Source organism: Triplophysa dalaica, chromosome 18 (assembly GCF_015846415.1).
Source record: "Triplophysa dalaica isolate WHDGS20190420 chromosome 18, ASM1584641v1, whole genome shotgun sequence".
Taxonomy (NCBI): domain Eukaryota; kingdom Metazoa; phylum Chordata; class Actinopteri; order Cypriniformes; family Nemacheilidae; genus Triplophysa; species Triplophysa dalaica.
The window spans coordinates 19,300,088-19,322,184 of NC_079559.1; the positions used below are offsets into that span (position 1 = coordinate 19,300,088).

Below are 22,097 nucleotides of genomic sequence, written 5' to 3' on the forward strand. Positions count from 1 at the left end.
AACAGTTCTGGGATTCTTTTGACTACCATTAAAAAAATCTACTATGGTAGTCAATGGGTGTTGAGTCTATTTGGTTATAAGCATTCTTTCAAATATCTTTCTCTATGTTCATCAGAACAAAGGTGAGTAAATGATGACAGAATTTTCATTTTTGGGTGACGTATCCCTTTAAGTAATTCTTTAAGTAAGTCATTAAAATGATCCGTGCACGATGAAGACAATTAAACTGTAGCTGATGATTCATCTGATCTCATCGGGTGGAGGGTTTGCGATAGGAAGCAAGTACGCTAGCTCCAGTCCAACAAGCTCAGTGCACAGCACGCCCACCCACCAGGCCAAACACAACACTCTGGACCAGATCTTGGTAGCTAAGGAAGCAGTCTGGGGGGTAAAGGAAAGTTTGTATAAATCTTTGGATCAGTACACTCTGGATTCAATTTTTACGGCAGCATGTTTTATGCACAGGGGGATCAGGATTCTCCAGCAAACCCAGTTCGCCATCTGTTACAGGAGGAGCATTCCCACCCATGGGCTCCCCCAGCGTCCTGCTCCCTCTCCGCAGCACACTGCCATTCCTTCTTGGCAACCCGGTGGTACGGGTCAGTGGCAACCTCAAAACCAGGGAGCACAACACCAGACCGCACCTAAAGCAACTGGACCATCAATGCCTCACACCTCTCCACAGACCAGAACAGACTAAACTGCAACGCCAGCTTCTCATGGGATCATCAAATATAGATTTAATCTGTATGCAGCACTTTTTTACAGAAATGCATCTTTATCTACAATAGTCACCCGTGGCTTAAATCTTTCTCTGTCAGTTTCTATTAACGAAATTGCCAGCACAAGAATTTTTAATCATGGCCCTCAGAATATCTTAACATACAAGTCAAATCAAATCTCTTTATTGTCACACATCATGTACACCAGTTCACTGGTTGTGAAATTCTTAGGTACAAGACTCTTGGCCGTGGCAGTACAAACAACAAGATATGAAATTGTATAATATACATAAGTAAAAATATACACACTTTACACAATATACAATAAATATTAGACAATTGTACACAATATACAGAACACACATTTCCATAATATACACATAGTACACTGTATTGTCAGGGCATTTTCGGATGTATGTATAGCTAATATATATAACTTCCAGTGATGTATACTGCTGTGTTATTAGTGCAGCATTCAGTGGGCATCGTTTACTGTCTGGAGTTAAGCAGTCTTATGGCCTGCGAGAAGAAGCTGTCTTGCGCTCTGCTGGTTCGGGTCCTGATGCTGCGATACCGTCTGCCTTATGGTAACAGTGAGAAGAGTTCATGGTACGGGTGGCAGGAGTCTCTGATGATCTTCCATGCCTTTCTCTGCAGGGCTTTACAGTGAATAGTTTGGACGGCCCAGCAACGTGAGAGAACAAAGCCTCTGCTTTATAATTTTTTCTATTGTTCATATGTTCTTTTTTTATCTCTTCCTTAAGGTGGGGAGTTTTCTTAAAAGCACAACCTGAGCAAAAAAGCAGAGTAAATTGTGTTTTTGTCAAAGACACAGTTAACACGTTAACTTTTTTCGAGCTGTAAATGCAGTATTCTTTCAAAAGATGTATAACAGCACCACCTACTGTATAACAGTGAAAACATGAACAGCTGGAAAAATGAATCAAGTCTTAAAATCATAAATGAAGGGAAAACTTGTCAATTGCAGGAAACTTCAATTTCCTGTTTCCTGTTTCATTCCAGGAACAGGCCAAAGGTTTCGGATGTTTATTTCGATGACCTGCTCTCTGGTCAGGGCTTTGCTGGGGGAAAAAGAACCAAAAACCATAGAAGAGATAAGAAAAGACGGACCAAGAAACTTAAGGCAAAAAATAAAAGATAAACAAAACATCACGCACACACACACAAATTTGGTCCCCACAGTGACACAGGTCCGCATGAGTTGATGTGCACTCAGGTTTAGGTCCCCACTAACATATAGAAACCAAGTCCACACACACAAGTTTTATGTATTATGGGGACATTCCATAGACGACATGGTATTTATACTGTACAAACTGTATATCATATTCCCTAAACCACCCCTTTAACCTAACAATCACACAAAACGTTCTGCTCTTTTAGATTTTCAAAAAAGTTAATTCTGTATGATTAATAAAAAAGATTTCTCATGGGGACCAAAGATGTCCCACATTTTGTCCCCATACTGTAGGGTTTACCCTACATACACACACAGTTTGAACTATGTTGTCATTTTACACAATGGAGAAAATAAAAAATAAGGCACAGTGTGCTATATACACTTAATCCCCCCCCCCCCCAGCTGTTGTACCTGTATTTTGAGTTTTGCACTGCTTGGTGTTGTGTTACAGGGTTAACTAAAAATTACCAGTACATTTTTCGTTATTATTTTTTTATAGTGTCGTCTAGTCTAGTTAAACATACAGTATCATGTGGACAGCTGGTTTTCCATATGAACTCAACATTAACATTAGGCAACAGCAGTGGATGGATCTTCAAAATCCAGCTCTGTTTCGCCCATCTTGGTATCCATGTCACATACTGCATGTTTGACTGTAAGCAGCACATGGTCCAGCCGAAGCTTCTAGAGATCAGACACTAATCTGCCCTTTCACTCCTTGTACTTTAATGGCATTCACATCTCATTCATGCTTTCTCTTTTTGTTTGCTGTCAATGACCATTCCCTTCATACAGACCAGTGCTGAAGACTTCAATGCACATAATGGATAAAGACAACTATCTTGAACTGATGATGCGGTGTATCAACAATGGAGCCCCAACCCTCGTGAACAAAAGCTAACCTCTGTGTACAGTTGTGAATGTGTGGTGTTCTCAAGATACAATAATGATGTTCTCTTTAAGGAAGTGATAAGATTCGGATACAGCCTTGGGTTTGTACGCTGTGGTATTGTGAGATGAATTAGTTTTTGTGTCTTTCATTTTTTGCTCTCTATATGGATCTGTACATACGATGATGTGTGTTGCACAAATAAATGGGAAACAAAAACTGGCCAAGGAAATCTCTTTATAAAAGGAACAGTTGAAAGCTTAACCAAAGTGTTCACGTTGACAAGGGTCATAACCTGAATTTTTACTATTGAACAACATCAAGCAAAACCTCAAAAATCTTTAAACTCCAGCAGCACATGGTTTAATACAAAGACTGTTTAATGCTTCTTAAATGTGCCACGAATGTATTTACACCAATATCACACGTTGTAAGAATAATGTCATCTGAAATGTGTGTAAATAATTTATTATAGAAAAGATTAAAGCAAAGTTTAAGGCTGATGCTTATGTCTTTGAGTTGAGTCCAACATAAATAAACAAATGGATGTTTATGTAAATCGTATATAATAAATATTAAGTCATAAAAAATTATAGGCCTACTATCACTTATTCGGACATTGAAAAGACATGTCGAAAAGCTTTTCGCTATATACAAGGGTAAATAAAGAACTGGTTCCTTACGTACAGCGTTTTCTTTAATAGCGTATATATAGACGCTTTCAACTAACGCACAAAAACCAAACGTATGTGTAGCCCACACCAACTTCTGGAGATACACATGCTTTTCCCAGTAGATAGATGACACTGACGTCATAATGAGAGACCTTAATAAGAGACGCCTCGGCTGCTGCAACTGCTCTTACAATCATAACAACATGGAAAAGACAAGCAAGTTTGTTACCGTCTTGCATTTGATCAAGCTCACGATATCTGGTGAGATGTGTTCTCGTGCAATCCTGTCGTTACACGTTTGTTAAACAGAAAAGCATTGAGAATGGTTTCGAGGAAAAAACTAATTTCGATTCGATGTGAGACGACACATAGTTTTGTTAGTTCGCTCGTTTGTTAAAAGTCAAAAGATGTTTGTGCCATTAGATATTACAACTAAACGGTTATTTTGCTATACATTATTGTATTCCTGTCAGATTTATGAATTATATTTATGTAAGCTGTGTCTACATTTTCAGCTTAAATATTATTTCAATATATTTCAAAACAATAACAAATAGGCTGATTTATAATGTGTGATACTGTACTATAAAGCAGCACCTTTATGAAGACACAGATAAAAAAACATTTTCTTAGCTTCATGTTAGTTACATTAAATACAGAAGTTTCATTCACCTGACATCAATTTGTATAGCCGGTTGTCTTTGTAATTGTTGTTAATTGATGTTTTTTCTTTAGGCGGGAGATCAGTTAGTAAAGATAATGATGTGGAAACCTGCTTTAAGAAGTTACTCCAAAGTCTTAGAAGATGTTCAGCCCAAGCACAGAAAGAGAGAAAACAGCCAAGCAGCACAGAAAAAGAGGTGCTGTTTATTTTCCAAGCTACGTAAGCACTTCGGTATTAAAAGAAAATGAAACTGAGTAGAATCTAGTCAGATAAATAGTCATGCTAACCGTTAATTTAGTTGTTTAATTGTAAAACGAGATGAAACTACGTTTACATTTCAGGGGCATGAGCACTGCTGCATCTATTAGTTTTTCTCCTCTGCAGATTTAGTCACAGTTTTTAAGGCAGCAAATGTAGAAAGAAATCCTATAACTGCCACAGGAATCTCGAAAGGGCCCAATCTTTTAGTCCAGTGGAGCGCTCGAGTCTTGCCGATTGTCCCTTGTTTTCTCAGACTTAACTCTGTTGAGCTGAACCTAACCTGCCTCGATTGAATTGCCACTGGAACCTCAAAAGGGATTCTGGCTTTTCGATCTTGGCACCTTGTTTAGATTGCAATCACCAGTGATCGAACCCACAACCTTGCGGGATTGCAAATATAGATGTAAAATGTAAAGGATAAAGCAATGTAAGTCGCTTTGGATAGAAGCGTCTGCCAAATGCGTAAATGTAAATGTTATTAATTTGAGTTGTATTTCATTCAGTGAAATAAGTATTTGATCTTCAAGCAAAACATAACTTTGTTCTTTATAGAGAAACATAGGTAAGACATTTCTGATAGTTGGTCACCAGTTTGCACATGTGTCAGGATACATTTAAGTCCATTCCTCTGGATATCTTTAAGGTTTCTTGGCTGTCGCTCAGCAGATTGGAGTTTAAGTCTCCTTCACAGATTTTCCATAGGACTCTATAGTCCTGACTAGACTGACTAGGACATTTAATGTAGTTCTCCTTAAGCAAGAAGTGGATCGGTGATGGTGTTTTTGAATGCATACCTGCCCTGCCCCAAGGTGGCCTGCGGGCCAATGCCATGATAATTGTCTCCGGTTTTTCTTTTGTGCAAAAAATAATTAGCATGTTAAGTAAAGATCATGTTCCATGGTCTCCATGGTCTTCGGAGGTCAGTTTCTGCAGCTGAGCCGAACCAGAAAGTTATGGAAGTGTGGAGGATGGATTCATTGACAGCTGAGTTGAATTGTAAGAGCAGCTCTTGTGACAGGTTGAAGTTCCTCAGCTCCCTGGAAGGGAGTCCGGCGGGTTCAACCCTGGAAGGGAAACTGGTTGGTTCAACCCTGAAGGGGAACCCAGTGGCCTCAACCTTCGAGGGGAACCCGACATTCTCAACCCAGGAAGGGAAGCCACCAAGCTTGACCCTAGAGGGGAAACAGACGACCTCAAACATCGAGGAAACATGTGTCAGTTTAGACCCTCGTGGGAAACCCAGCGGAGAGGAAATCGGGGGACTCCACCCTCACGCCAACATCCAACTGTCTGCTGGATCCATTGATGGCTGGTTCATTCTGTCATGAAACACTAAGGGTTCCCTTACCTCCCTGTCTGCACTTGGGTCCTCTGTCTCCATGTCCTCACCACCCTTAGCGTTTCATGACAATCTCCACTGTTAAGGTGTTTAGCTCCAGGTTGTTATGACTATACCAGCCAGCCAGCTGCTCAACCTCTCTTCTGTGAGGCCAATAATAGAGGCCAAAAAACTGTAGTGTCGTCTGCGAACTTCAGAAGCTTGACAGAGTGGTCAGTAGAGGTGCAGTAGTTGTTGTACAGGGAAGAGAGCAGTGGGGGAGAGCACACATCCCTGGGGGACACCTGTGCTGATGGTATTTCTTTTGGATGTGTTCTAACTAGCTGTTGCCTGTCTGTCAGAAAGCTGGTGATCCATTGACTGACAGAGCTAGGAACAGAGAGCTGGTTTGGTATGGAGGAGTGTTGGGACGATGGTGTTAAAGGCAGAACTGAAGTCCACACACAGGATCCTTGCGTAATACCCTGGTCTATCCAGATGTTGTAGGGTACAATGCAGTCCCATGTTGACTGCATCATCCACGAACCTATTTGCTCGGTAAGCAAACTGCTGGGGGTCCAACAAAGGTCCTGTGAGGTCTTTCAGGTAAGCTAACGGCATCATGGCCACAGATGTTAAGGCAACGGGTCTGTTATCATTACATTCTGTGATTTTGGATTTCTTTGGGATGGGAATAATGGTGGAGCGTTTGAAGCAGGAAGGGACTTTGCACAGCTCTAGTGATCTGTTGAAAATCTCTGAAAAAATGGGGCCCAGCTCGCCAGCACAGGATTTCAGACAGGCTGGTGAAACACCGTCTGGGCCTAGTGCTTTCCTTCTCTTTTGTTTCCTAAAGACCTGACGCACAATATCTTCACTAATCTGAATTGCAGAGTTGGAGGAGAGGGGGGTAGCTGGACGTGTTGATGCCTGTGTAGAGAGATGGTCAGTCTGCGGTGTGATACTGGGGTTTCGCATCTACAGTAAAACTCAGGTCATCAGCAAGCTGTGTATTTGACTCACTGCTGGGGGATGGTGTCTTGTAGTTTATAATGTCTTTCAGGCCTTACCACACCGAGAAGGAGTCGTTTGCTGAGAACTGGTTTTCCGGCTTTTTAGTGTAGCTCTTCTTAGCCACTCTAATTTACTTTGTTAGCGTGTTCTTTGCGTGATTGTACAAGATTCGGTCCCCACTCGAAGCAGTCTGAGTTTTGGTGTGAACCATGGGTTGTTGTTGTTATATGTTAAACATGTCCTGGTAGGAATGCACATGTCCTCACAGAAACTGACGTATGATGTAACAGTCTGTGTGAGCTCGTCCAGATCGGTGGCAGCAGCTTCAGAAATGCTCCAATGTGCTGTCGAAGCAGCTTCAGAAATACTCCAATGTGCGGTCGAAGCAGGCTTTTAAGCCCCCTCTGCTTCGTTGGTCCATCTCTGTACAGTCCTAACTAATCTTATCAGATTTAAGTTTTTGTATTATTGTTGGGATAACATCGTAGGGGTCCTCCGATTACACATTTTACCATTTGTATGGAGAGTGGGGCATTCACACAAACAGTGGAATTAGAGCATACAAGTATTTGAACCTCATTATTAAATGATAAATGGGGGTGGAAACTAAAAACCTTTTTGAGAAAAATAATCACCCCTTCCACAAGGCGGGCTTTAAAAAGGCTTTAAAAATTATTGTATACAGAAAAGATGAATTAACAGGAAATAGCATGTGTTAAAATTATTTGTATGTATTTAAGGGTAAAACACTGTGTAACGGCCTAAAGTGTTTTTGTGTTTGTCCTCTAGATGGCGTTGTACCTGGGTGAGGAGGGTTACCTGTTATTGCCATTGCCTTAAAACAACCATTTCTGAGGAACTAATTTGTGAAAGTTTCAAGAAATATAAGGGGTTCACATTTTTTTTGTTGCATTTTTACTAAACTGTCCTATGGTGTGACACAGCAAAATTAAGAAATAAAATCTCTTAATAGATATACAAAAAGCAGCGCGATCTAGTCATCGTTAAAATCACGAAGAGATATTTATTTAGTATGAAATGCATTATTTTTTCCCCATGACTTAAATATATGAGACAAGCAAATGTGAGACAAAATTTCCTGTCATCCATTCAAAGCTGTTGAAAATTAGAATGAGTGATGACTATAACTCCCCTACTGCAATACCCAAGATCTTCAAGATATTATGAGATCAAAACAAATTTGTAGTTATTTTACGTGTGTCACAGGTTAGAATTTCTTCACCATTTCAATAACTGTTGAAATATCTGTATTGTAACATTATTTTTTACGAATGAATGGTTTTTTGAACAAATCCCCCTACAGCATATTACATTATTACCGTAAAGACAACCGCTAGCCTATTGTAATTAAGAATGACCAAAAATTGGGATTGGACTTCTTTTAAATAGACAATAGTTACAAACTCTTAACAGCATTAACAACTGACTTCATTTTCTTAAAGAAATATGTAGTATTTTAAAAGGTGGCACAATTACAATTAATAATTATATATATAAAATACAAATATGCATTATAATATACCTGTATTGTCATTAATATTGTGTAGAACACATTTAAACATCACATTTAAATTCACTGACCACAGAATATAAAGTAAACCACTGCTGCAATTTACACAGTAAATACAAGAGAGAGTATAAAACAAAAGGAGCTTTATTCACTAAAGTTGACACCTTGGAGGTTAGTCTCAGCTGGACTGAGTCTGGTTTCCATGAAGAGAGAGCAGGTTAGATGACAGGGGCTTGTTAGCACAGACGGTTAGCAAGAAATAATTATGGCTCCGTGTATGCATTACACAAAGAGGTACAGTACCAAGTGTTTAAACTCAAATCCAAAGGTAAAAGGTACAGTTGCTGCTTATACAGTGCATGTTAAGGCTAAGGTTTTATTGAAGGTATTGGGGAGGTGAACTGAAAAAAAATCCCTGATATCTTGCAAAAAGCTGCTGAAAAGGTTGTAGCCTGTTGAGTGCAAAGCGTGCTATATGCTGCCTTAGCGCAATCTCATGTAATGTTGCTCGGATGAACCGTTCAAGAGAAGAAACTTATACGTCCAGACTGCACTGAAGCCAACAAATAAATAATGAAATAAATAAATAAATAAAAACCTTCCAATACCAGCATTTAGCAATGAAAAAATAGCAGATAGGAAACTTCAGCCTTTGAGTCAAGGTAAGGAAACGTTAGCATGACATTCAGCTTAAAAAAGAATACTTTCCATTAATAGTGTCAAAAAAACCCTTAAAGCAACAGTTCACCCAAAAAAATGATCATTTTGCCATTTACTCCACCTCATGTAAGTTTTATGTGGACCACAAGGAGAATTCACTTTTTTGACAGTCAATGTTTAATGTTTAGCAAAGTTCAGTCAGTTTCTCAAAACCAATTTACCCACACGTTGTGTGTTCTACTATGATGCTTCCACCAATTTATATGTTGATTGATGGCTTCCCACTTTCATCATTGGGAGCAACATGAGGTTGAGTAAATGATGAACTATCCCTTCAAAGACACATTCGAAACAAAATGTGACACAAACATATTTTGTAGCAGTACACAAATATGCCGCTTGAACTCGACAATATTTAGCCCTTTCAAGGGGTTCTTCAGTGTAATGGAGGCCTGGGCTTCTGAAGAGCAGCACCTACTGAAGGTGAGATGTTCACACGGTCCAACCGAAAGCTGTCCAACAGTTCAGATCCCTCCCTCCTGCGAGTAAACATCTTGAGCATCCACTTTAAAATAGGCAGCCAAGAGTTGTGTGTTGAAAGCAAGAAAAGAATCAATTTACAATACAGGTACTTCAGTCCAACACCTGTGGCGGTGGTCGTACATTAAACGCACCATCTAGTCAGTCAAAACGTTAGTAAAATTAGTAACTACAGTAACAAGAGCATCTAAACATTAAGAATTACACTCTTGCAGACAGATCTGTAGAAGAAACGCTAAATAGGTGAAAAATATTGCATTCATACGCTATGACGTACCCTTTGCCTGCAAATCTAAAGGGGGAATTATCACATTTGGCAAAAGTGGTGGCGCCTTTTCTTACACACTGCTAAGCATTTTTGCTCCCCTATTTTTCTTTTTTCTCAAGCAAGTTGGGTGATTTTTTTTAAGACACGTATAAAAATCTGCCATGGTTTCTAAAGCAATTTACAATACTTAGTAAAAACACTTACACATCTGCCATATCATGCACATGCGGCTGAGGTGAATCCGAATCTTAAAGTGATAGTTCGCTCAAAAATGAAAATTCTGTTATAATTTACTCACCCTCTTGTCATTTCAAAACTGTATGACTTCCTTCCTTCCTCAGAACACAATAGAAGATATTTTGAAGAAAGTTGGGCGCTGGCCCCCATTCGCTCACATTGTACCGACAAAAAACCAATGCCTGTGAAGGGGGGCCAGTTCTTCAAAATATCTTCTTTTGTGTTCTGCGGAAGGAAGGAAGTCATACACGTTTGAAATGACGAGAGGGTGATTAAATGATGACAGACTTTTTACTTTTGGGTGAACTATCACTTTAAAAAGCAAAAATGCGTAAAGGAGATTACGACCAAATAAACAACACAAAGGGTTTAAGCAAACCTTCTATTAAAAATGTCGAATTTGTCCCCTTTTCACAGCACAAAGCTCTAGTTTGTAAAAATAATCCTTTAGTTTCACATTCATAGTGTTGTATAAAATAACAAGGATACGACATGAAGTTGGCTGACAGACTCAAGCAAGGTCCGATTTCCATTATCGATTTTGAAAACTTTTTTTACATTCTATCTCAAACTGAGAATCTGTTGAACCACGTCTCTTGTCAAATCAGAAATGTGTCAGTTTTAGTGCACACATGACAGTGGTTCCCATAGACTCCAATGAGATGACCGAGTATGTGTCACCAGCATTCCAACTTCACCCTGACATTTCCTTATGCAGCAAAACATGACATAGATAAGAGCACATTGACAAACGGAGATGAGAAAGAATGGCAACATTAACACACAATAACAATAAAACAATATCACCATAACAATTAGAATAGAACTAACAGTAGTACAAGTCTAACTTCCTGGGTTGTGGTACCCCGACATTTGTCCGGTTTAACAGTTTCCGTGGAATATTCCAGGCTAAGCCGTTCTTACGGCGGGTATGGGAAAACGGCACGTGACTTTGGATTCGCCAGTCTCCTCGCCTCCGCCTTCTCCTGCCTCCCTTCCAAGGGTTTGTTGTTTAGTTGTCCCCACCCCTCAAAATTCACTGCTTTTTACTCCTCTTGTTAAAAGTAAAAACACATTTCTTTGTCCTTTTGCTTCTTTAGTGTTTTAGTCGCAGGCACTCTCACATGGCGTACTTTTGCGTCCATTCTCTTGCTAGTCTGTTGTACCTGAGTATAAAAGAAAGGACACATGCCGTCATGAGGTCATACTCGTGAGTCGTGAGAGTTTTATTGTTTAAACGTTTAGTCTACAGCATTTATCACGTGCAGTTACATGGATTCACAAATTCCCACATGACGTCATTTGTGACAAAAGAAATTGTTTTTAGAGAAGAGTCACCTACTTTTCTCTGTCTGCTTTGTATGTATGTGCGATCTCAGGTACAAGGGGGTCATCTGGGTTTGGATCACATAACAGGGAGCAGATGGACAATAGGACTATTAAAAAGCAATGAGAACGGATTAAAAACAGAAATATAATAATCTGGAAAAAAAACAAGACAGCTATACTGGACCGTTTTTTAAAACAATTTGGGAATCAAATGATTTTCAACGCTGGGAATGGTTCTTGTCTGCATTGTTTTATTAAGTCTGACATAACACGATCCTAAAATAACTCACAAACAATGACATATACGTAGATTCTTTGTGATGAATTGTCAAAAATGTTTCAATCGCATACTACTTCAAGACTTTTTCATGGTTCTACTTTCATCATGTCAGAAGCATGAATGACTGGTTATTGATGATACCATTCAAATAAAAGACATATTCAGAACAGATTGGAAGCGTTTCTTCAGGTAGATAGGAATTATTAGTGGTATCATTCCATGTGTTGGTGAACACCAGTATCGGGCCCGATACTAAGCTTGTGTACTCGTTAAAAAAATGCTCCGATACCAAAGACCGATTCCTCATTTGACTGAACTGACTGAAATTTGTTGTGAAATTTGCTTTGAAAGTTGAGCACATAAAGTAATTTCATAATGCGTTTAAGGTGGAGTTGTTTGTAATAATGAAGCTATTCTATTTTTATTAGAATTTTTATTTTATTATTATTGTGTTGTGGAAAGGTAACAGGCATCGGTATCGGCGAGTATACTCCATCTTTAAAAATGGTATGGGTACATCCCTACATATATTATATATTATATCTCTTTTTTTACTCTCCGTTTGCTTGTCGTAACACAAACAGCTTCCCGTAGAGCGATGCTAACTGGGTCTTTGCTTGGAACAAAACAAGTCCCAACAGCATCGCCCACACTGGGATCAGCTCTGCTATTAGTCATAAATGCCAAAGGATTTACAGTACACAAAGCAAAGTGTTTCCAACAAACACTCACGTTGCATAAGACTATTACAATTGTGAAATATTACCTACTAAAATTATCCCTACTTTCCATAAAATACAACGTGATATTCATCATTCTAACAATAAATGTATCAGTATGTATTGTAATGATAGGGAATAATAAAGTTCAAAGTCAAAAAAAACATTGAGATTATGTTATGAGATAACTTATTCGTATGACCTTATTTGACCACAATTTGAATTTGAGCCTGTGACGGTTAGAGGTGGAGCTTTTGTTTTGCTCGTTGCGGCTAATCATACAAGATCGAAAACAAGAAAAACAAGCTCTGTATTTTGCATGGCCATCCTTATTAACAGCAACAAACATTGTATTTTCAGTCTTTATACATATAAATCAGAATTTACAATTTATTTGATTGATAATTATTATAAACTTTAAATTTATTCATTTTGCAGACACTTTTATCCAAAGCGACTTACAAGTAGGAAAGCATTTAAACATTTTGTCAACACGCTAAAGAATTATAACCAATTTAAAATGTGTAGTGTAACAATGAATTGCTAAGTGTTATAATGTATTAACTGTAATAACAATTATTTATAAGACAATTAAAGGCATGAAGGTGCATTACAACACTGTAAAACTACTTTCATAATGCATTATACACACAGTACATCCTTCAAGGAAAGTGTTACCAAATAATTTACTAAAAATTGACAGCACTAACAATCTAATCATCTTTTTCAATTCACTGTACTTATATTTACAAGGAAAATTTTGACCCAAAACCCAATGTCAAATATGAATGCACAAAATGTCAAATATGAATACCAAAGAATGTGCATTCTACCATTAAATTCACTAATTTATTTGACTTTTTACTTCATCTATTTATTTAACCTTTTTTGTGAATCAGGTCTAAAAGAGAATAAGAATTGAGCGCAGCAAAACAGAGCAAAGCTAAATTCTGTCTACTGCAATATATCATTAAAGCAATTTGTGCCACACGCCCGGAATATGCCACTAAATTGACTGTTACTTTCAATGGTTACCATGGTGCTACACTGAAAGGCTGAGCCAACACAACACCTACTCTTTTCATTTATCTCTCCTCAGTTATTATTACACTTAATTGCTTTTTCGTGCATTCATATGTTGTTTGATTGACAGTGGTAAACTTACCTTTGGACACAGTAAGTGCGGGTGACCACTGAGATCGTAGGATGTCCAGGCAAATGCTACCATTACTGTTAATATTGGGGTGGTAGATTTTCGTTGTGAATGCGACCTGAGGATCAACACCGTTGTAAACCGTTAACTATGGCAATTTGCACACAAATTACACCAGATGTGTGTGGTTTACAAACGCACCTGAATGTCATAAGCAACTAACCTTTGGTGGTTTAAAGGGGTAGTCTGTCGGGAAATGAATTGTCAGAAAGAAAACACCTCCTTGATACGGACTGTCGTTCTAAAGACAAGCGTTTTGTTTCAGTATTTTAAGGAATTGCAGGAGCCAACTGACAATAATAAAATAATATGCTCATCAATTGAACATTAAAATGTCTTAAATATGTTGATAGACCAACAAACTAATGGAATTACTATGCAAAGGTTAGCCAATCAGAACATGGCTTGTGGAAAATGACCATCTGTTTTTTGTGAAAACAACATTGAAGAACACATATCTGTATACTCTATAAGGATTGATAAGAGACCAAATACAGCTCTTTTAAATAAATATGAAGTTTTATTATGAAAGAAGAAAACAGTGGGAAAAAATCAGCTACTTACCGGCCCCATTATCGTTGCCTGCCAGTGAAACACTGAAAAACATGTTTGATTTATATAAAACCAATAGTATTCAAACAAAATAAGAACTAAGAGTAAGACAAAGAAAATCTTTGCACACGACAGCACTGCACAACATATAGGATTCTTTAAATATTTGTCAAAAAAACAGATCCTCCACCATTCAGACATCCTATTTGGCTTCTGTGATTTTACAGCAAAACTATTTACATATTAGGGGCAGGCATTACATTCTCTCTTAATATGTTCAGAAGACGGCATAAGCTCTGTTGTTGTTCTAGAGTAAATCTCTTTGTAGTGAACTCTATTTAAAAGAACTAACAAATTCAGAGAAAGAAAAATTGTAAATGAAATGTAATTCATTCCTTCCATTACTGTACTTACGGTCTTCTCCTACTGGTCCGGCTGAACACTGAGCTGGTGGATCTCTCTGTAGGTCTGTTAGTTCCTGAGAAAAAGACCATAAAAACATATTCATGAAGTCATACATCTTAAAAAGAACAAGCATTTTACAAAAAAGGACTTTAGGGTGCTGCAAACATTATCTAACTTAACCAAGTTAACTTAACTTAACATGTGGACTACGATTTACTTTTTCAGATGAACTGGGAAAAACAAAACGCTGTAAAGGAAATGAACACACGGCATAACTAAAATCCATAGCATACCTAGCCTGTTAAGAATGGTATCGGATCATTGTGTACTTAATTTATTCAGAATGCCTTCTAAAAATAGTATTTGGCTCATGCTGATGGCGAAAGATGTTTGCCAACACACATTCATAATGGTTTGGAGATGATTTCAGGAAATCTGCCAGTACAACCAATGTTATGACAATCATCAGAGAGCAATTCCCAAAAGTTCAGAGAATGAAATAATGTTGCGTTTACCAATTTTTAAATATCTGGTAATCAAAGGACATCAACTGGCACTAAATAAACACATCAACATGCTTAATTATTGAGAGACGGTAACAGAATAGCTTACACAAATACCAACACAACACGGTGTCTACAACACATGTCCCACAATCTCTTTGTATCTATTTAGAGCTTTGTCGACTCTAGCCATGACGGCATTATGCAATGAGCTACAACGGATTTGATATTAGAAACGTAGTGTCTAGTGTGGACACGGTGTAAGAATTTGTCCGACCAATAGTTTTTGAGCAATATGTAGACTTGTACTCAACCGGTCTCTTTTATTAGTCTTGTCATTGAAATATTACTAATGCTCAGGGGCCGGATTGACAAAACTGTTCTTAAGATAAATTATGGGAAGTTCGTATGTTCATTTTATTAAATAAATAATTTGTTGAATGGAAATTGAATGTTTGAGGCATTTAAAGAAACCGTATGGTACATTGACATTTAGTGGTCGAGCTTGGTATCGGATAAAAATACTGGAGAGACAAGTTTAGCCAAGTAACGCTTCTTCTCGGTTTTTCTTTCGATTGTCATCAGATATCATTTACATGCGCTCTATTGTTTGTGAATGTGTAAAGGAATTTCAGTTGGAGTCGCAAAATTTCCGCATGCATAGTAACGTTTTTTTATGTTGTTAAGATGAAACCGTCTATAGAGAGCTGACTTATGAGCCATCTGATATTCTTCATTATTTACTCCTCTAAAATTTGTTTTACACATGGTTTGCCGCCATCATTATTGTGGGTCAGTATTGAAATTGGGTGGATGTTTGTAACTTGTGAATCATTTATCTGAAATATCCCCTCTCATTCCCATGGCCATGTTAGCTCTATAATTGACCTCTTGAGGGGTTATGTGCATTGCTAGAAGTTGCTGTCTGACTCACAGTGCTTGAAAGGGCTCTCTAAAGATAGATGCAGACCTGTCAGCTGTTCACCAAAAGCACTTTCAATAACTCCCAGCACACATAAAAAGACACAATAAGTGACTCGATGTTTTGGATCATTACCTTGAGTCTAAGCTTGCATGTAAATTGATTCCTTTTCTATTCATTAAAAAATAAAATGTGTTTGGTTCTAGTGTCTAACACCTTCTGTGAGCGAGCTATTACTATTTACTCTCTCTATATGTATCTCACACTCACTGGCAGTGAACATTTGAGTACAGAGAACTCAATCCAACTGAGATTTGCATCATGAATGAGCAGCCAAATGTAGCAACTGTGTGATGCCATGATGTCATAAGAACCAAAATCTCTAATGGATGTTTCCAGCACCTTGTTGAATCTCTGCCTCAGAGAATGAATACAGATCTGAAGTAAAAAGGGGGTTGAATACGAAACTAGAAAAGTGTACTTTATAAAATAGGCAGCAAATGTGTATTTAATAGTTTAGTACACTTACTGTGAGCTGTTTGAGAGTTCTTAGGAATAATGTAATAATATAAAATGTGTGATCATATTTGTCCTCAAATTGCTATTTTCTAAAGTGAAACTAGGAAGCAGCAATTACTTTTTTTTATAAAACTAAAACTGCTAACATCTGTGTTGTGTTTAAAGTTGGCATAAACTTTACCATCTATTGTTGTTACTCTTAAGTGGCATCCTTGCCAAAATTAGCTACCTTTAAACAAACAATTTACATCCCAAAATAAATTATGGTGTTACAAAGTGACTGACAAAAAATATATAACAATAAACAACAATTTACAGTACCCCTCACAGCCGGTCCACTAGAAATTCCGTAATAGCAATTTTGTTATGTAATGCAAGGATAGTATAATACACGTACAAATGTAAATAAAGAATTAAAATTGAAAAATTAAAATTGGTTTTAGATTACAGACTTATTATTTTCGGGAAAATTAATCATGAGTCAAATATTTTTTATGTAAATGAGCTGTGTGAAGAAAGATGGTTCTAAACTTCTCTTAAAATTGTAAGGATGCAGGTTTAAAGATAAACTGATGTGCCAATGTTTGATGTTCTGCACTAGAGTATCGCAGAGATGACATTTTTTTTGTATGTAAAACCTGGAAGCGAGTTAGTATTTTACCATTTCTGGTTCCATCGCCCAAAAGTAAATTGTTTTTTTGGTCAAATGCATAACCCGCTTTTGATTTTTAAAGCTTTATCGTGTCATGAAAACAAAGTTGCTAAAAGCAACCACATCCTTTGACTGGGACAATTAACGTAACCATGCATAGAAATCTCACAATTAGTGCAACCCGGCCCTATTCTTTAAAAATGTGGATGGACATTCATTCCTAGAGTAATTGCCAGGGAACACGTTTTAGATAAAGTTTGAAAATGTTGTTGTAGTCTTTGTGGTGTTGACATTGATATCAAACGACCATTGTGTAATCCGTTTATAGCATCACGTTAGCTTTTTAATTCTGCCGATTGTATTTCGGCTTCAAATATTGTGTTTGTAGTGGAGTAAGCGGGTCGAGACCGTGAGTCGAGACCGGTGAGTGATTGTTAATGAGCGTCATTAACAACCGGTCTTGTATCACGGAAGAGATATGGAGCATAAGAGAACGAGCGACCGGACCGCCGAGGAGAGACCAGGCCTTGGTTTTCGTTGTGGTTTGTTTAATTCGCCGGCAGTCGTCTTTGAGTGGCTGCTGGCTGTCTTTTTACTTTGTTATTATTTTGATTAAATGTTTGAATGTTTGCCGGTTCCCGTCTCCTTCCTTCCTTTATAGTGAACTTTACTACAGTGTTATTCTGTAAAGATTATCTTGATAGACGAAACGTGAGAGTATCATAAACTTTAGTTTATCACAGAACATATTTTTTGCCATCTTCCAAAAGGAAAAATTGTCGAGGGAACCAGTGAAGCACGAATTTCCAGAAAAAAAACTCCCCCTTTTAGAATAGGTGAGAGTTTAGTTTAGCATAAAACCTAATATTAAAAAGGCACAAAATGTCATTTTCAATGACGCGGGTAAGGGACTCACAAATCATGTTCAGAGCGCCAGAACATAAACCCGACACGACACGAGTAGTTGCGTAAACTGGTTAAAAATTGTTCAATTGACAGGATTCAAACATTGTTGGAAACATTTCGAATAATAGAAGTACACAAAAATGTACAGCACTGTGATAGTGGTTTTGGGATATTTAATGCAGAAAACGTACATATTGTGCCTTTAACGAAAAGAACAAAATGATGTCATAAAATCAAAGATCCATATTAAGTTCAGTTTTAAGTGGGCATGAAACAGAAGTTGTGATGTTGCTTTCTTCAAAATCGTGGAGGGATATCTACAGAGTATAACAGCATCTTTTTCCCATTTCATTGGGACAGAAATGTAGGGCGGGGCCTGACTTCGACCTTTGGGAGTTCATTGGATTGTTGTAAATTGGAACCCTGGCCATTGGAAAGTCAATATAGTCCCACCCTCAGGCCAAGACATACCTCATGTACAGGAGAGGGGTGAAGTTTCTGAACTGGATAAACGTGTCTATGGGCACACGGATTAAAAAAAAACTATCCACTAAAATAAATCAAGTTTATAATAAACACTGCACAACTACTTTAAATAATAAGAATTGTCCATTTTGATTTCATGGGTGACTTTAAATGCCCACCCTCTAATCTTAGTCAAAGTTATATAGCTCTTTATAATTCTTCATTCCTTTCATATAAACACTGGGACAGGTAGAAAGAAATCACCCACAATAATCAGTTTCACTGTGATTAAAGTGTCGTGTTATGCGGGCTGGGTGGCGAATCTGTTAAAAATACCCTCCGCTGTCCTAGTGCCCTATTTGCAGAGCCATATATGGACACATTGACATTGGGGTTCAGCACTTGGCAACTTGAAGCAGTTGTCGTCCAGCACGCATGCGCATCAGTGGCGCTTCTCCCATTCACGTTCACACTACAAAACATACGTTTTAACAACGTTTAATAGCCCGACTCATTTACACACCACAGGTAATACACACACCTCTTTAACCCCGTTCGTCTTTGAACGTGTATGCAGATCTATATTTCACAACATCGCGGAACAACAATTCGTTTTCATACGCAGATTGCGCAAACCAAACGCTCCCCATCAGCCTTACGTTACTTAAGTAACGGCGAGTGTTTGTAAAAACACGCATTTAAAATACGATTTAATGATCAGATAGAGAATATGCGCTTGTCGAGTGCATGCACCCACCATTCGTCTTTGTCTGACCAGATGGGGATCAAACGAAAAAGGTGCGACTGCTTTAAATTGAAAAAGACGACACCGAGGACGGACAATGACGTTGGTAAACACACACAATAGACACAAACTCACCTTCTGGATTCTTTTCAACGCCATTTGCTCGCTTTACACGCGCACTGTTTGATCTGGTTCAGATACTGCTGGCCTGTACAGTTTGGATGAGACCGCGGCGGTTGTCTTTCCCCCACAGTGTCACACGTCCCGTTTGTAAAAAGCACAAATACAGAAGCCTGGATTTTTGCATTCACGCGGCCAATTTAAAGGCAGACTCCGATTTGAACAATTCTTACCCCCTCTAACCTCACTGACACCTTCTAGTGCAGTACTAGACATCAATAGAGTAATATCGCGATAACTGTAGCGATCTATGGCAACATCGTGAAGATAGCGCGAGTGATCTTGGGAAGTGTAGTCCTCCTCCTCCTTTTTCTTCTTCTTGGTTGAAGTGTAGTCCTGCAGAAATCACAGCACGTTTTAATCTATCAAAGTTGTGATTCAGAATTACGACGGCGTTTGGGTGCCACGTCAAAAAAAATGATTTCGAGAATAAAGTCGAAATATTTTGAGAAAAATCACAGAATTGCTAGTAGAAACAATGGATGTGGCGGATTTGGTTGAATCCTACTTTAGATTAGGATTTATCAATAAGGAAATTATTTGTCTTTTGGCGCATCATCACAGAGTTATAATTAGTAAACGGTTACGAAGAAAACTGAATTTATTCAGAAGAAAAAATCAGAAATTAACTAAGAACTAACTCAATGGTTCAGATGACGTACTTAAACATAACTTAAACTGTTAAACTACAACTTTTACGTAAATAAAATACGTATTACTACGAGTTTATTCTCGTAACATTTCGACTTTATTCTCGTAACATTTCGACTTTATTCTCGTAACATTTCGATTTTATTCTCGTAACATTTCGACTTTATTCTCATAACATTTCGACTTTATTCTCGTAACATTTGATTTTATTCTCGTAACATTTCGACTTTATTCTCATAACATTTCGACTTTATTCTCGTAACATTTCGATTTTATTCTCGTAACATTTCGACTTTATTCTCGTAACATTTCGATTTTATTCTCGTAACATTTCGACTTTATTCTCATAACATTTCGACTTTATTCTAGTAACATTTCGACTTTATTCTCGTAACATTTCGATTTTATTCTCGTAACATTTCGACTTTATTCTCGTAACATTTCGACTTTATTCTCGTAACATTTCGACTTTATTCTCGTAACATTTCGACTTTATTCTCGTAACATTTCGACTTTATTCTCGTTACATTTCGACTTTATTCTCGTAACATTTCGACTTTATTCCCGTAACATTTCGACTTTATTCTCGTAACATTTCGACTTTATTCTCGTAACATTTCGACTTTATTCTCGTAACATTTCGATTTTATTCTCGTAACATTTCGACTTTATTCTAGTAACATTTGGACTTTATTCTCGTAACATTTCGATTTTATTCTCGTAACATTTCGACTTTATTCTAGTAACATTTCGACTTTATTCTCGTAACATTTTGATTTTATTCTCGTAACATTTCGACTTTATTCTCGTAACATTTCGACTTTATTCTCGTAACATTTCGACTTTATTCTCGTAACATTTCGATTTTATTCTCGTAACATTTCGACTTTATTCTCGTAACATTTCGACTTTATTCTCGTAACATTTCGATTTTATTCTCGTAACATTTCGACTTTATTCTCGTAACATTTCGACTTTATTCTCGTAACATTTCGATTTTATTCTCGTAACATTTCGACTTTATTCTCGTAACATTTCGACTTTATTCTAGTAACATTTCGATTTTATTCTCGTAACATTTCGACTTTATTCTCGTAACATTTCGATTTTATTCTCGTAACATTTCGACTTTATTCTAGTAACATTTCGACTTTATTCTAGTAACATTTCGATTTTATCCTCGTAACATTTCGACTTTATTCTCGAAATCTTGGATTTTTTTATTTTAATGTGGCACTAAAACACCTTCGTAAATTTGAACCTGAAAAGTAAAGCGTAAAGTGATTATTCTTAAATAATTGCTGGCTGTTTAGAGTTGTTCGTAATTTAGTAGCAATGTTTATGAAAATCTCAACACTTTTTAGATTGACTCTATCCACAAGATGGCGCTGTTTTACTGTTTACCAAACATGCGGGGAAATTCTTAGCCAAAAGCAGTAGGCCTACACCAAAATGACTAAGACATTACTGTGGAATATTTAGACATTTACAACGTAATGTACACATTTATTTACGTATTTTAAATATTTATACGTAAAACATTTTGTAACATCTATATGTTTGCTGTCAGGAAGTGGATTTGAAGTTCATTTAAAAAATCTTTTGACTTTAGAAAATAAGAATATTTTTTGTGAAATGTTCCAAGCTGAAATTCAAATATTCTATACCCATTTGACATTTTTGTTATAGCTTGTGAATACAGTATCCGTCATACATCCAGCAGAGAGCCTTACTATAATGAAGGTAGATTTGTACTGAAACCTTTATATTTTTATCTGGACAGCTATACAAGTAGTTTAAATGTGAATTAATAGCTTTCCTTAGCTCAGTGGTAAGAGCATGGCGTTATCAACGCCAAGGTCAGGGGTTCAATCCCAGGAAATTACCCATACTTAGAAACAAATGTATAGAAAAAATGCAATGTAAGTCGCTTTGGATAAATACTGCCAAATGCATAATGTAAAAGAATTACTGATTGATTAAAATATCTGGTGGTCAAAAAAAATGACCTCCTTTTCAAATAATTTTAATGGTGACCGCTAATTACACACTGCTATGAGCAAAACTGCAAATAAAC

General features: G+C 37.4%; 1 protein-coding gene across 1 annotated transcript; it reads right to left on the minus strand.

Moving 5' to 3' along the window:
* Positions 1-8,400: 8,400 nt before the first annotated feature.
* ube2d4 (ubiquitin-conjugating enzyme E2D 4 (putative)) lies at positions 8,401-19,605 on the minus strand. The gene is made up of 7 exons (XM_056773479.1): positions 19,325-19,605; positions 14,487-14,550; positions 14,085-14,116; positions 13,684-13,761; positions 13,473-13,578; positions 11,322-11,415; positions 8,401-11,145 (listed from the first exon to the last, which is right to left on the minus strand). The coding sequence occupies exons 1-7, from the start codon at positions 19,346-19,348 to the stop codon at positions 11,100-11,102; spliced, it is 444 nt and encodes a 147-aa protein (XP_056629457.1). The 5' UTR covers positions 19,349-19,605; the 3' UTR covers positions 8,401-11,099.
* Between the last annotated feature and the right edge of the window lie 2,492 nt (positions 19,606-22,097).